General features: G+C 45.6%; 1 protein-coding gene across 5 annotated transcripts; it reads left to right on the forward strand.

Annotated features, from left to right (window-relative positions):
* Window positions 1–470: 470 nt before the first annotated feature.
* kif23 (kinesin family member 23) lies at window positions 471–11,675 on the forward strand. Of its 5 annotated transcripts, none has more exons than XM_064312643.1 (22): window positions 472–615; window positions 1,105–1,171; window positions 1,475–1,603; window positions 1,709–1,814; window positions 1,962–2,098; window positions 2,190–2,302; window positions 2,496–2,666; window positions 3,661–3,773; window positions 3,886–4,007; window positions 4,447–4,549; window positions 4,627–4,706; window positions 4,821–4,940; window positions 5,670–5,829; window positions 5,966–6,127; window positions 6,257–6,423; window positions 6,515–6,688; window positions 6,968–7,159; window positions 8,752–8,985; window positions 9,248–9,336; window positions 9,606–9,666; window positions 10,325–10,386; window positions 10,765–11,675. In XM_064312643.1, exons 1-22 carry the CDS (start codon window positions 602–604, stop codon window positions 10,787–10,789), a joined length of 2,601 nt encoding a protein of 866 aa, XP_064168713.1. In that variant the 5' UTR covers window positions 472–601; the 3' UTR covers window positions 10,790–11,675. The 5 variants fall into 5 exon arrangements, with proteins under 5 accessions (XP_064168715.1, XP_064168713.1, XP_064168714.1 ...); XM_064312644.1 differs by having other exon boundaries at window positions 9,609–9,666; XM_064312646.1 differs by lacking the exon at window positions 8,752–8,985.
* The last annotated feature ends 556 nt before the right edge of the window (window positions 11,676–12,231 follow it).

Here is a 12,231-nt window from a genome sequence, read left to right on the forward strand (position 1 = left end):
AGCAAGCCTATTTACCACCAAAGTAATAAAGACACTTTCCCACAAGGCAGTGTTACGCAGTGGGTACTCATGCAGGCATACACCTATCCTGCTGGTTTGGTCTACAATATGGTCTGGCCTCGGGCTGAAAAACCACTGTGTTCAATGCAGACATTAAGAGTAACACTGTCATCTAGTGGAATCGTTAAATATCGCAAGATACATATTTGACCCAATAATAAAGAAGCACCTGATGCGTTATGAAATCCTCATCTGATCATCTCTTATATTCATTGTAAATGCACCCATCTACTTTAATATTCATATGTTAAGATAGTTAAGTTTCAGCACATGTCTATTAAATGCCCCGGTGAATTACAATCAGACTAAAATTAGCATAGCCTACACCGTTCTTCCCTACGTACTTTCTACGGAAAAGTGCGGGGAGCGTCCCTACGTCATGTGGGCGGGACATGTAAATCAACCAGAAGCTTTCTGCTCGGTGATTGGCGTGATTTGAAAAACTAGTCATACTAAAGGCGGAGGGAAGATTTGAACTAAAAGGAAGAAAAGAGCCGGGGGAAATAGGATTTGCGTTAGCAAAACAACACAACAGTTGAAAATGAGTAGGCCTATGTGAGTATAATGTTAAAATACTGTAAATGTTAGTTAGATAACTGAATATTTATACATATACACGATATTAAATAGTTTTTTTCCACCCCGTAGGCTGCTACTTATTTTTTTGTGTACTGTGGTAATCGCTATGCTGTTGAGCTAGGTAATAGGTTTTTCTAGCCACCAAAGTTAGCTTGCTTGTTAGTGTTAATTGTTGGTGGTCGTCGTTAACTTAACATGATCGCAGTATCATATACCATTAGTTGGTTAACTAAACAACCAAACAGGAATGTTAGCCGGTGGATAGATATTTTATGAGCTACCATTTGTTAGCTGCAGAAAACATTCCAGGTAGCAACTAGCTAGCTAACAAACAACGTTTCACAGAACAAGGTCAATCAACTTTGCCTGCCAACTGTAGCTAGTTAGGTAACGCTACATCTATATTTGGCTTACCAGCAGTCTGCTTTGTTGTAAATAAAATGTATGGGCTAATTGATTGTACAGGAGACCAAAACATCCACGAAAACCTGCCCCGAAGAAACCGTCCAGCAATCAAAAAGACCCTGTTGGCGTAAGTACACGCTAACGACAATTCGTAGCTCGTTAAGTTAGGCCTATGTTGTCACCAGATACGTGGTTGTGCGTTTTTATTATTATTTTTTTTACTTTGCAAATATGTGTGCCAAATGCATCATTAACTCACCCGTGAAATGAACGATGTAATCGGCAACATGTTTTTTTTTTTTGTTGTTGTTGTTGTTGTTGTTATGAAACTTAGTGGCTAGCTTGCTAAATCGTTTCAGTTCACATGCCGTTGTGGCTTGCTCCTGGGTTGTGTAGTTCTGTAATGTCACGCACGGTTGTTTCTGTACAGGTGTACTGCCGTGTTCGACCGCTTAGCACCGAGGATGGAGAGTGCTGTATCGAAGTTATCAGCAGCAGCACCATTCAGCTACACGCACCCGATGGTCTCAAAGCCAACCGCAATGGAGAATTTAAAGAGGTAGACGTTTGTCAGCAGATTAACAAACTAGCTAGCCTTGTACGAAACGACTGAAAGCTTGCGTTTTCATTTGAAATATTGCCTTTTTTCTTTGTTCATTCATAGACTCAGTACACATTCAAGAAAGTGTTTGGCCTGAAAACATCCCAAATCGAGTTGTTTGAGGATGTGGCTAAACCACTTGTTGATGACCTCCTTCGCTGTAAAAATGGTAAAGGCAATTAAATTACGTCCTAAACTTTACAGCTGAACGTTTGTAATAGTGACAAGTTTATGAACATGAATGTGTATATGTTTTAGTGCCTTGATTTTAAACCGTTATTGTGATTGAAAGTAATTTTGTTTGTTGTGGTTGTAGGTTTGCTGTTCACTTATGGTGTCACGGGCAGTGGCAAAACCTTCACCATGACGGGCTCTGCAGGGCAGGGTGGGCTTCTGCCTCGCTCTCTAGACATGCTGTTTAACAGCATAGGCCCTTACCAGGCCAAGAGATTTGTAAGAAAAACCTTCTGCCCCATCTACAGCTTGTCATAGTTTCTTAGCCCACCCCACATGATCTTTAAGGTTTATCCGTGTGCATATCCAGGTGTTCAAGCCCGACGATAAAAATGGCATGGAGGTCCAAAATCAGGTTGATGCTCTACTGGACAGACAGAAGAGAGAGAGCCAGCAGTCTGTGCCAAAAACTCCCTCCTCCAGGTTAGTGTCCTGCCCTGTGGTGCTGTAACTGCAGTGCTTCTGCTGGGGGATTGCAGAGTGAAACGACGGAGCAGCGTGCATGCGTGTGTGCAAGCTGTTCCTCTGTATTTGAAAAGGGGTGTTTCAAATGCGGGGGGAAAAATTGGTTTATTTTTAAGATGTTTTATTTAATCTATTCCCAACACATTTTCAGGCAAAGGCTTGACCCGGAGTTTGCTGACATGATCAACCCACAGGAGGCGTGCAGGGCTGAGGGAGTAGACGAGGACAGCAGCTACAGTGTTTTTGTGTCTTACATAGAAATCTACAATAACTATATCTATGATCTCCTGGAAGAGGTCCAATTTGACCCCATCAAGCCAAAGTAAGTCCTGCTTATACTGGGATGAAGCTTACAGTACACCAAATGAGTTCTGTCCTGGGTGACAAATGTGTGTGTTTGCAATGTTGTGCTCTTAAAGTTTAGAAAAGGTAGGTTTTTCAGTGTGAATATGAAAGCATCCTTTCATTTACAATTAATTAACACATCATTGGACTGCAGTGGTCTTTGCTGTAGTTGCCCAGGTTGTTGTCTTGTGCCTTGTGCATGGTGCCATTGTGTCATGAGTCATTGCATGATAATACATGTATCCAAGGTGCTTTTGCAAGACAATTCTGTTGAGCTGAATTCACAAATGTACGCAATTAACCAACTGTTCTTTTGTAGCATGCTGTTCAAACTGTTAAAATTGGATGGGTTCTGATTTGTTTTCATGAACAATAAAGGATATTTTACATACTTGCAGAAGTTTGGCAAGCAGCTGGCTTTGCTTTGGCTGGTATGGGACATTCTGAGGTTTTGTGAAAATACTCTTCAAGTAACTACAAATTAACTCATACAGCAACTTTGTTTTCAAAGGCTGTGCATATGAACAGATTCGTTTTACAGTATTTCTTCTATTACAAATGTAAATATCTGTTTTTATGTCAAGCCTGTGCTTCTTTGAGCCTTGGTCTCAGGTTGCATGGACCATAGGAAATGGTTGCAGCCAAAAACAATAATTGTTCTTCAATAATTCTTTGAAGAACAATTAGGTAATACAAATCTATACAACCTCTGGAGGCAGAATATTGCCATACAGGCTATTTTGGAGTTACTTTAGTGTTTTTCTTATGCCACACACACCCATGCCAGCTATTGTAAATTTGGAAGTTCATCAGAAAATTCCATAAATATGTAAAATATCATTCCTCACACGCAAACTGTGAGCCAACTGAAAACTTAGACTAAAATGGAAATGATAAAAACCCCACAAAGTGAGCCATTTCTTTAAAAAAAATCTGGAGCTGGTTATCATGCCTGCGCACTGTTCTTTCAGACCACCACAGTCTAAAATCCTGCGTGAGGACCAGAATCACAATATGTACGTTGCTGGGTGCACAGAGGTTGAGGTCAAGTCAACAGAAGAGGCCTTTGAGGTTTTCTGGCGAGGTAAGCTGGTGTTTTAATATGAAGATGCTCTTGGTCCGGCCAGTATTCCTTGAAATGTGCATAGGAAACATTAGCCAGCTCACCCACCCCTTTTTTAACGGTGATGTCCCAGGTCAGAAGAAACGGAGGATTGCCAACACCCAGCTGAACCGCGAGTCCAGCCGCTCGCACAGCGTTTTCATCATAAAGCTGGCGCAGGCTCCCCTGGACGCCGACGGGGACAATATCCTTCAGGTAAAGGTCGTGTGAAGGGTGGTGCGGAGGCTCGCCGGCCTTTTGACTGCATCTGCTGCCCTATTGCAAACGGACTGTTTTATAGCCGCTGGCAGCCCTGGCTGTAGCTGCGAGTGTTTGACTCACCGTTTGGTATCGAATACAGTCTGTGCCAGAGTTCTCGCTGGAAGCTCTGCTGGGCAGTGCATAAATTGCCTGTAGTCGCCCTGGAAGGGAGGGTTCCAGTCCCTCCGCGCACTAGTCTCTCACGTGTGTGTGTGTGTGTGTGCGCGCGCACGTCTGCGCACTTCAGAGCACAGGCTTATGTATAGCGACATGCAGTGTGTTCATATACTGTACCCACAGCCTCTGCGGTGCTAGTACAAGCTGTGCCAGCTGAGGACGTAGGACTGTTACTGTTACTGTTCAGAATGGTGACGAGCGCTGTGCTTTATTGAAGGATAAGGACCAGGTGAACGTGAGCCAGCTGTGCCTGGTGGACCTGGCGGGGAGCGAGCGCACCAGCAGGACCCAGGCCCAGGGCAGTCGCCTCCGAGAAGCAGGTGGGCCGCAGTTCCCTCTCCTGTTTAGCAGAGCCGTGGCATCCTGGGAAATTAACTTCTGGCACCCTCCACCCTAGGCAACATCAATCAATCCCTGATGACACTGCGCACATGCATCGAGGTCCTTCGTGAGAATCAGATGTGCGGTACAAACAAGGTTGGCAACTATAAAATGAATATTAATAGACTAAGTGTAATCTTAAATGGGTTTTACTGGGAGTGCATTTTTAAAATCTAATCTCTTTTTTCTTCCCTTCCCAAATTCCCACAGATGGTTCCATACAGAGACTCTAAAATTACTCATCTGTTCAAGAATTATTTTGATGGGGAAGGCAAGGTTCGCATGGTCGTATGTGTGAACCCAAAAGCAGACGACTATGAAGAAACCTTGGTGAGACGTTTGAAACTCATATTTTAATAGTATTTATTGTTTTCAGTTATAACCCTGAAGCTTAATTTGTTCATTGGCTAAAAAACACTTTAGAAAATTGAAATGTTATCTACTGTGGTATGGTTCTGTCCTTACGATTTGCTTAGGTATTGCTTTTTGTTTAAAAATGAACAGAAAATTTATTGGGGATGTAGGTCTTTGGGTTCACCACTTAAGGGCAAATTGACCCCGCCCCCCCGGTTTATGAAATGCATTGTTATTGGCAGGAGTGCCCTTAGCAAATCTCCTTAATGTGTGTGTAATCAGAGATGGTTCCTCAGTTTTTATTCTCTTCAAAACTGTGGCTATGTTTTGAGAGCTCCCACACTCTTTAAATCCTTGAAAGCTCTCAGAATCGTAACACTCAAAATCAAGTGCGTGGAAGTTGTTAAATGAAAGCTTTTCAGCGGTGGTGCTTTGAAGTGCCGGGTTTCTTGGCGCGGCTGACCTTGACAGCCCCTGTGCCGGTGCCTGGGTGTGTGCGCCGGTGCCTGTGTGTTCTGAACGTGTGCCGGTGTCTGTGCGTGTGCCGGTGCCTGTGTGTGCCGGTGCCTGTGTGTTCTGAAAGTGCGACGGTGTCTGTGCGTGCCGGTGCCTGTGTGTTCTGAAAGTGCGACGGTGTCTGTGCGTGCCGGTGCCTGTGTCGGTATCTGGGCGTGCTCTGATCGCGCGGCGGTGTGTCCTGCGCAGCTGGTGATGCGCTTTGCAGAGATGACCCAGGAGGTGGAGGTGGCGCGGCCGGAGGACCGGCCCATATGCGGCTTCACTGCGGGCCGCCGGCACCGCAACCAGGCCTTCAAGGAGGAGCTGACTCGGCAACTGCAGGAGCGGGGCGGCCCTGTGAACGGAGGTAGACACGGCACGCCCTTATTTCTGCTGCTGCTCTGTACGCCCGTGCTGTCCCCCCCCCCCCAAGAAAAGTGTTTACATGAATTTGAGAGGGCAATGTCTAGTTTGACCATGAGACTGTGCTCTCTGTCCCACAGAACACCCCTCAGTCCTCACTCAACTCATGCACAGCTTCCCCCCGCTGCCCCCCTGCGAGATCACCGACCCCACGGACGACCACACCCTGCCCCGCCTCATCCAGGTGCTGGAGAAGAGGTACAGCATCCGCAAAATGATGGTGGAGGAGTACAACAAAGCCGGTAAGAAAAGGGCCTTGTCTGTTCATGCAAACGTGCTCTGAATGTGCGCTGTGTGGCACTGCCTTTCATTTTGACTGCGGGATATTCATTTTCTAAATATAATAGTTATTTACTTTTTTACTTGCACAGCCAACATGCTGAAATCGATGCTGAAGGATTTTGACGGCAGCCTCGTCTCCAAGGAGAATTTCATCCAAGAGCAGAGAGGGAAGCTGGGACAGAAGGACAGCGTCATCTCCTCCCAGAAGGCTGAGGTGGATCGTCTGGAGAAGAAGGTCAAAATGCTGGAGTACAAGGTGATCCCCTCCGTCTCCCCCCCTCCCCCGTCGCCCTCCTGCTTCCGTGTGCCCGCCTCGCCCCCCCCTTAACCACCGCGCCTGTGTGCAGATCGACATCCTGCAGAAAACCACCAACATCTACGAGGAGGACAAGCGCACGCTGCAGCAGGAGCTGGAGAGCCGGGACATGAAGCTGCAGAGGGAGATGTCCGATAAGAGGCGCATGGAGGCGCGGCTGCAGGGCGTGGTCTCCGACACCAAGCACAAGTGGGAGAAAGAATGCGTGAGCGCCCCGTCTGCACCTAAACACGCCCATTCACGGGCCTTTGGGTAGCTACACGTCTTCACACATGGAACCATTATGTCATAACTGTGTCTGCAGTGACCAGTGTAAGACTGTATGTAACAGTGTTTAGTGTGATTATGGAGTTCATAACTGAATGAAAGAATGAACACCGGTATGCATGCATGTCTCTACTCAGTAGGTTGTGAGTTTTTGACCCGCTGCTGTAAGGAGGTGTTTTCTGCTAACGGGGCCTCTGCTCCCCCCCGCTGCGCGCAGGAACGGCGGGTGAACGCCAAGCAGCTGGAGATGCAGAACAGGCTGTGGGTGAAGGACGAGAAGCTCAAGCAGCTGACGGCCATCGTCACGGAGACCAAGAGCGACTGGCCCGACCAGGAGAAGCCCCAGCGCCCGTCCCGGCAGAAGGACCGGGGGCCCCTGAAGAGATCGGCCTCGCCCTCTCCCGTGCCCGTAGGTTACGCCGACGTGCTCTTCTAGAACGCCCCCGTGCGTTCGAACCCGCCGCCCGCAGCCGTCCGTCTGCATGGCCGTTTCATTTTCATTCATGAGGTCCTAATACAGAGAGCGGGCATCGGGTGCTCCTCATAATGCTTGTGTTCATTAATTGTGTACTCTGTTAACAAACGGTGGTGCATGGATGTCTTCCTGGGTCCATCTGTCTGTCTGTCTGCGCTGGTGCATGCACTAACTCGGGCGTTGTCTGCAGGCCCCTGCGTGTTGCCGCGCCCCAGTCAGGCAGGGCGCCCCGTCCGTAGCCTCCAGTATTTCGGAGTGGGAGCAGAGAGACCGCAGACAGGCTAGACAGTGGGCCGCTGCGTGCGAGGGCAGGGTCTGTGAGCCGAGCAGAGAGAGGAGCAGAGACAGGTCCTGGACTGGGGAGCACCATGTCCCTGTTCAGCCCTGTGATACGGACCTGCAGTTTGGTGAAAGGGTCAGTGTTTGGCGTACTCCGCTGTAGGTGCAGTATAGGTAGCTGAGCCAACTTTTAAACTCTTTAAAAACGCAGTTTGGATGTGCTTACAAGTGGCCAACGGCACCTTTTTATGTTTTTTTTTTTTTTTTTTTTTGCATGTAAAAAACCTTTTAAATTTCTACCTGCACATTAGTTAAGCTTTATTCCTTGAAGTCGGACGGTTTGAAGTTTTTTTTTTTTTTTATTTTTTTTCTGTTTGACCCCACAGCACTTAAATTGAGAATACGTTTTTTTTATGCTATGAGAAAATTGTTCATATTAAGATGTTTTGCCTTCGCAATTAGTTTTGATGTCTTTATACTCGTTTTACTTTGAATGGTGTTCTAGTCTTGTCAGTCCGTTCTGTGTCATTCAGCTTCACCAGATAAAGGCTTCTTATCGAGCCCCGGCGGTACTCCGTGAAATTGTTTACCCGTGAAAATGAGTTAAACTGAAATGTGAAGTAAAGTATGACAATCATTCGTTTGCATGAGCTTGTCTTGTTTTCTATATTTTTTTTTGTCCAATTACTTTGCTTCTGCATGTTAAAATAACCCTGATCAAGTAATCCTGTTTGTTTTGAAGCGTGATAATCCGCATGGCTTTTAAAGATCAATGCTCATGCTGTTCTGCACCATGTCCTTGACCTCTCAAACCTCTCCAAATCAGCTTTGGATTTGGTGTCTATTTCATGTGAATGTTGGCAATGAATGAATTTTTATTGGAAAAAACCTGAAATCTCTGATCTTTGTGTCTTTTTTTGTGCATGCTGCAATGTCTGACTACCAGCCCTTGAAATTCTGAGAAGCTTTAAGACTCCTGTTAACATCCAGCTTTTAGAGCTTTAAAGGCAGTGAGGGGCTGATGGTCATTTCATTAATGCTCTGGATTTTTTATTTTTTATAAAACCAGTTGGGCAAACTTAATTTAAACTTCAATCACTGTGTGCATTCCCCATTTTAATTAGCTTGGTTATGATAAGAAGCATGCATTTGTAGTGCTAGCTGGGGTGGTTTTCTGGGGCCCTTGATAATTCCATGCATTTTGTTTGTTTTTGTTTTTTTGTTTGCTTTACTGTTTAATTGAGCAGACCGGGCTGCCGGTTCGGCAGCTGCACAGACGCTCGCGCTCGGCGGGTGGGGAGAAATGGGTAGCTCACAAACCGGCGAACGGTCTGGAGTTAGACACGGTCATGCAGCCTCACATTCCCAATGCCATTACGGTGTCCGTGCCCAACGAGAACGTGCTGTCCAAATGCGACAAGTACGTGCTGACTCACCAGGAGGTGGCGTCCGACGGGGAGGTTCAGACAAAACTCTTCAAGGTAAAAAAACAACAAAACAACAAAAAACACTTTCAAAACTCTTCAAGGTAAAAATAAAAATAAAAAAAAACAACCAAAAAAAACCACTTTCAAAACTCTTGGCTTTTTTCCCCCCCCCACGATGTAGAAAACCTTTTGTCAGCATTTGAAATTGTGAGCTGTGAGGCGTTTTGTGAGAGATGCTGGTTTGATCTGGGTTGTTTTGTGCTGCTTGTGGGTAAAGTGAGTAAATGTTTGATGTGAAGCGTTCTCATTCTTCCAGGGCGAAGTGTACAAAACGCGGAGCGGAGGCCAGGCGGTGGAGTTCACCGATATTGAAACGCTGAGGCAGCAGTGCCCCACGGCCCCCAGGTCAGTCTCCGCCAGCTCAGCTGCGCTGTGATTGGCTGCCACCACTGCTGTGCACTCCTGTCAGTGGTTCCAACAGTGGCATGCACAGATGTACAAAGTTAAAGTTCCTAAACTAAAATGACGTGTAACTTGACGTGGAGGATGGGCCCAAATCAGTTATAGGCTATAAGGAACAAATCCTCATGCTTCTGTGGAAAATTGAAATATCTGTTTTTGGTGGAAATGTTTGTTCATTGTTCTTAATTTTTTTATTTTTTGATCCCATGAAGTAGAAAGAGGAGGTCATCTGAAAGCAGCCCTTCGCAGCAGGAGGGAAACGTGGAGACCAGAGTAAGTGTCTTATTTGCTTTTGCTCCTCATTGTACAATCCAAATTCTTCACTCTGGCGAAGTTTATCCTTGCTTTTTTTTAAGCAGCTGGAATGTCTTGTTTTTCTTCTTTAAAAAAAAATAAATAAATAAAATTGCATAATATCCTGCTAAAGCTGTAAGTTAAAATCGAAGTGTCATTTAAAAACTAACCTAATCTTAGTCATGTGAACTCCATTCAAATTTAGAATTTTTACCAACTGTCGACACAAGCAAAGTTATTCAAATGTTAGCTCTAGACTTATGGTCTCTGCTTAATAATAAAGTAAACAATTTCAAATGAATTATTTATAGACACAACTGTTTTTTTCCCTTTCATAAGATGTCTGCTATCCTATGAATGTGGAAACTTGGCTGCAGCTTGTTTCTGCTCTGATGTAAAACAGTAAGGTGCCTGGCTGGCATCGGCCAGTACGGCCGAGAAAATATCTGTTATTGATCTGCGCTCCAAAATGTTCGCATCGTCGCCCTTACTTGACCTCCTTAAAAGGTCTGTGATGGACATTTAGAAAATGTCAGCCAGGTATTAGTGCAGTATGGTTAAAGCAGGAAGTTTGACGGCGCCTGATCTCAGCATAAGTTGAGGCTGTTTGCGTCCTGACGCTGCTGTGCGTTTCTAGTGCTCTGTGGCCATCCAGATGAGGCCTGCAGGACCAGTGTACCAGCAGCCTGGCTATCAGAAGTAAGCTCTCATTCTGTCCTCCTTAAAGCTGCACCTCACTGGTGTGTGTAAATGTCGCTTTGAACGCACCGTGTCCCGGTCCCTAATGATCACACTAAATGATGATTATGGCTCTGGCTATGAATTGTTAAGCTCGGCCCCAGGTCACAGCTGGACTCTACTCAAAAAGACGAGCCCTTTACATGCATACTAAAATGTATTTGTTTTGTGATGTTAGCGGAGTTTTCTGATGCCATTACATGCTTGCAGTAATTTACGATGCTCATTGAAAGCGAAAGCCAGTCCACCCAAACCTGTGTTCAGTTGAACCAACGCCAAATATTAAGCTGAAATTAGAAGTAAAAATGGAGTAATGGGTCGTCTTTTCTTGCCTCACAGACGCAGAAAGCCCTCCGATCAGTAGCTGTGCTGCCACGATGGACGCAGAGCAGCGTGAGCCTATTGGGTGTGCACTTTGCTGTCGAACGTACACTTCGCTTTTGTGCAATAGCGTAAAATGATTTTTCCCCCCACACTACTCTCCTTCACCTTGAGCTTCAAACTTCATCTTTTATATATTATATTGTATTAATTGATAATAGGTTTTCTGTGGGCCTCTATATTTGTTACATTGACATAAAAAAGACAGTTGTATGCCAATCTGTCTTTATTCTACAAAAAAAGGAGTGACTGTCGGTTGACTACTTTGTAATCTAGCTGCTGCCTATATAACTTTTTAATATACCAATCTGTAGTCCCGATAAAATTAAGCCAATTTCCACTTTTCTGTTGTCTATACATGGGCTTCTTAGACAATCAAGGCATTTGTTAGGATTTAAAGGACACTAAATACCGTTCCCTGGAAATCCTCAGTATTTATGACTATTTAAGTGTTGTGTCTAAACGGAGCCTGATTTTATTTTTTTAAATGATAAAAAGCCGACAGATGTGGAAATAAACCACAGCAGAAGGGTGTAGTGAGCATGAACACTGTCACTGGGCCCTGCAATGATGTATGTATCTTTGGGTCATCCTACCAAACCCGGTGACTAGGTGTTACTTGCACCTTAGTTAATCTCAGGAAGTAGTTCCACCCAATGTTCTGTTGATTTGTCCTCTGATTTCTTCTTAACTTATGCCACAGATTCTCTGTTCTTCCCCAAAGGTTGTAAAGTGCAGCAGCTTAACATTTTGTGCACTTTTATTACAGTTTTGTATCCGCTTGTATATGGTGATACTTAGTTCTTAGACTTCTGCTCTGCATTATTCCCACTGAAGATATACAGCTGTGAATAAATATCATTCAAGAAGACTGTGTTGTTCCTTGGAGGGGAATTGGGGGGGGGGGGGGGGGATGGGGTGTGAGTGATTGGGTTTGCTAAGTAGAAATGAACCTAAGAGTAAGCAGTATGTTTCGTTATGCATTGGCTAGTGCCTGTAGCTAAACATGGCATGCAGGAGGAAGCATTGGTACGGTCTCCCGTTCAGGGAACCGCACTTGTGAACGGGGGACCGGGCCTCTCTGTGCTGCACCCGCCCCGCTGTCAGGGAGGGCCCTCCTAAACGGGGCCATTTGTGGACCGCGTGGTCAGGTTCGTTCATTTTTCACGTCCCCTTGTTTATTCAGCTCAAGAAGACGGGCTCTGTTTGTGCTGAAAGGATTTCTTTAAGACTCTGTCAAGCGCGCGTTTGCTGTGCTAACAGATCGCGGTTGTATGTGGACAGCGGTGTTTACCCTGCGTTCTTCGGTCTGTTGACAGTCGGTGAGAAATGTTAAAGCGGGCGGTCAAACAGAAGCGCGCCGTAACAAGTGTTCGCCTCGCCCCCCCGCCGGCAGAGCCCAGGTTTCTGCTTGCTCTTCGGCTT

The sequence above is a fragment of the Anguilla rostrata genome, chromosome 16 (assembly GCF_018555375.3).
Source record: "Anguilla rostrata isolate EN2019 chromosome 16, ASM1855537v3, whole genome shotgun sequence".
NCBI lineage: Eukaryota > Metazoa > Chordata > Actinopteri > Anguilliformes > Anguillidae > Anguilla > Anguilla rostrata.

Excerpts from the sequence above, each read along its gene's own strand:
- kif23 (XM_064312643.1), top strand. Across the intron at positions 1,172-1,474 it reads ATCAAAAAGACCCTGTTGGC|GTGTACTGCCGTGTTCGACC; the intron begins GTAAGTACACGC and ends GTTTCTGTACAG. Across the intron at positions 4,008-4,446 it reads ACGGGGACAATATCCTTCAG|GATAAGGACCAGGTGAACGT; the intron begins GTAAAGGTCGTG and ends GCTTTATTGAAG.